At 36.4% G+C, this 3,705-nt stretch overlaps 1 protein-coding gene across 1 annotated transcript in view; it reads right to left on the bottom strand.

The window, feature by feature from the left end:
- The window catches only part of spag1b (sperm associated antigen 1b), a 19,905-nt gene that overhangs the window by 10,743 nt on the left and 5,457 nt on the right, over nt 1-3,705 (bottom strand). Inside the window, exon 7 of the mRNA XM_016475123.1 lies at nt 918-1,048. Coding sequence (XP_016330609.1) covers nt 918-1,048 — 131 coding nt within the window. The remainder of the gene's footprint in view (nt 1-917; nt 1,049-3,705) is intronic.

Below are 3,705 nucleotides of genomic sequence, written 5' to 3'. Positions count from 1 at the left end.
AGACACACACACACACACACACACACACACACACACACACACACACACACACACAGACACACACACAATTTAAGTGTACAGCAGTTACTGTAGGTATGGAATGTAAAGCTAACCTGTGCATTTTCTACATGCAAGTTATACATCTTATTGTTTGATTTTTTTTATTTTGTTGTGAATCTCAATCATAATGTATTAATCTAATCTCTGGGGTGTATTCCAGAAAGCAAGGTTAACCTACCATCTGCTAAACCCAGAACTCTCGGTGGATTAACCCAAACCTTGCTTACTCGAGGTATGCTGGTGTGTGTGTGAGTAAGTTCACTCAACTCAGAGTATGTTCCTGGTTAACAGGCAAGACATTCTCAACAGAGTGACGAATCGACGAGTCACCATGGAAACAGAGGCTAAGAAAAAGCTCATACTACTTCTTTCTTCTTCTTCTGTTCAAAGTCCATTTGCATACTTGGTTCATATCGCCACCTAACTGGTACAGTCTCTATAGCTATATATTTATATATGTAAACATCTGTTATGTGAAATAGCTTATTCAGGACAGTACTAAATAAAAAATAACATGCAGTTTTCATGATCCCTCTTATTTGGGATCTACTTACACTGAAAGTTACCTCTGTTTTGAAACTGAAAGCTGAGTTTGTCCGCTTGCTTACCCTTAAATATACCCCGGGAATGTCACATAACCCCCCCCCCATGATGCATGCAGGATTTCTCCAATCATTAAGCCCCGCCCCTATGAGCTCACACTCATCTGCATACACTTAAGATCCACGCCCACATCTCAACATCCAATCAACAACTGATGCACAGAACCTGTGTTCTGGTATTACTGTACTATACTACATAACATAAGAAATACCAGATACACGCTCACAGGATCAGTGGAGTGTGTCGCTCCTCACCTTTGATGTTTCCAGGCTCCAGCTGTAGAGCCGCGTCGCAGTCGCTCAGAGCCGCGCTCCAGCACTGCAGTCTGATGTGAGCCTGAGCGCGGTTATTAAACACAGCGGCTGAAGACGCCAGAGACAGACTCCTGCAGAAACACACACACACACAGACACAGACAGACACACAGAGACACACACACACACACACAGAGAGACACAGACACAGACACACACACACACACACACACAGAGAGACACACACACACAGACACACACACACAGAGAGACACACACACACAGAGACACACACACACAGAGAGAGACACACACACACGTCACTGCAGCTCAGCACCCCCAGGTAAAAAAAAAAAAAGCGTACTTGAATACACAAAAAAAATACTTGCATACAATACTTAATACAAGCAAGTACATTTATAGAACATTCTTAATTTTGTGCATTGTACATTCTTAACTAAATAAAAATGTAAAAGTTATACACTATAAATATACTAATTAAAAATATATTTCTACTTCAGTACTACTTCAGTGCAAGTGCAAAAGTATACTAGATACCACTAATATTTAAATTGATTTTTAGTACATAGAAATAAAGTGTACTACCACAAAAATATACAGAGGACTATTAATATATTTCTTAAAAGTGTGCTTTGAAGGAATTAAAAATTAGTTCAATCTTAGTACACTTTTATATACTTATCCTAAGTTTAAATTTAAATTGATATTATTTAACATATATTAGTAATGTAATAGTTATAAGTATATTTTCCCAACTGTGCTACTTAAGTACACTTAATATAAATACACTAATTAACACTAACATTTAAACTGATTTTAAGTGTAGTCAGATAAAGTACCAGAAGTGTTTTATAATTGCACTGGTTAAAAATGTGCTACGATCACTTTACATAACATTTTAGTGGATTTTTATATATACTATCACTAAGTTCTATTTGGATTTTCATTAAAAATACAATAGAAATGTATTACTTACAGTAAGTAAATCCCTATAGGTTACTGTGCTTAGGCTACTTTAAATGTACTCGTGCACATGATTGGATTATTCATCCATACGTGTTTAGACGTGTACAAAAATTCATAATTTAACAGTAAGCATACTTTTAGCATAAAGTACTTGAATGCTATATTTTTAATGTGGACAAAAGTGTACTAATGACATAGTGTATAGTGTACTTGATTGTATTATTTGAAGTCACCATAAATATGTACAGTAGTTAAGTATATCATATAGAGGGGATGTTAACAATTACAATGCATTTGAAATTAATCTATAAAAACATGTGGGCAGTACATTATAAATACATTTTGTATATGAAGAATTTATTTGCAAAAACAGATAACGCAATTTTTTTTATTTTCAAAAATCATGTTTTGTTATGTTATCATGTTTTTATTGTGTCAGTTAGCTGTATTTTTTAGTCATTTTTTAACCTAATCAAAGATGTCCCAAAATAGCACAGTTGAGTACACTTAGATGATCTTAAGTTTATCTTAAGAAGTACTAAAGAATAATTTTAGTACATTAAGTACAAAATTAGTGCGTGATAACAGAGCACATTAAGTAGTGTACTAAGTGTATTTTACTGCACTTGTTTCCACCTGGCGCTTCTCTCACCTGCTGTAATACACCACGGCCTCCTCATAATCTCCGCTCCTGAAGGCCTCGTTGCCTTGGTCTTTCTCCTGCGCGCTCAGGGCTGAAGAGAGCAGAACACGTGAGGATGAGACGAGCAGCATGAAGATCAAACACACTTCACACGCTCAGAAGACTGAATCCCCGTGACTCAGTGACGCTTCATCTGTTAGTTTGAGTGACACGGCAAATTCTGACCAGTTGAGTTGAGAAGCTAATAACACCGTCTGGCATCGTATGTGCTGAGAGAAACCCAGCGCTCGTTTCTCACTAATTCTGTGCTGCTGAGTCCAAACAGACTGTCTGTTTTGAGAAACATCTGTGTGTGAATTAGTCTTGTTCTTTCTCTTAAACACCAGAAAAACACACAAACACATGATTCCTGTCTGAATCTGAGCCAACCATCAGATCAATTCTCGGCCTGTTTTCACATGCATGACAGTATTTAATATCTAATCCTGATTTCAAGGACAGAATTATGATCCAGAGACAGAAGAAAACACAAACTCTTACTGCAGCCAAACAGAAACCACAGATTTTGAGAAAAATTCTTTTGCAAATCTTTTTTTGTGTGTAAAGTTCTTTAACATTACATTGTGCGTTTGAACAATTTTTTCACTCCTTTGCAGATTGTAAAACTTAAATGCTGCATTTTGAATACTTCTTTTTGTCATTAAAAAACTGACGCTTTTGACATTTGACTGCTGTTATCTTGATAAGCGCATTAAAGTGGATATACAGTGGGTACGGAAAGTATTCAGACCCCCTTAAATTTTTCACTCTTTGTTATATTGCAGCCATTTGCTAAAATCATTTAAGTTAATTTTTTTTCCTCATTAATGTACACACAGCACTCCATATTGACAGAAAAACACAGAATTGTTGACATTTTTGCAGATTTATTAAAAAAGAAAAACTGAAATATCACATGGTCCTAAGTATTCAGACCCTTTGCTCAGTATTTAGTAGAAGCACCCTTTTGATCTAATACAGCCATGAGTCTTTTTGGGAAAGATGCAACAAGTTTTTCACACCTGGATTTGGGGATCCTCTGCCATTCCTCCTTGCAGATCCTCTCCAGTTCTGTCAGGTTGGATGGTAAACATTGGTGGACAGCCATTTTTAGGTCTC

The sequence above is a fragment of the Sinocyclocheilus anshuiensis genome, unplaced genomic scaffold (assembly GCF_001515605.1).
Source record: "Sinocyclocheilus anshuiensis isolate Anshui unplaced genomic scaffold, SAMN03320099.WGS_v1.1 scaffold1680, whole genome shotgun sequence".
In the NCBI taxonomy this organism is placed as follows: Eukaryota; Metazoa; Chordata; class Actinopteri; order Cypriniformes; family Cyprinidae; genus Sinocyclocheilus; species Sinocyclocheilus anshuiensis.
The sequence above is the reverse complement of the archived record's forward strand: the minus strand, read 5'-3'. Positions and strand labels throughout refer to the sequence as shown.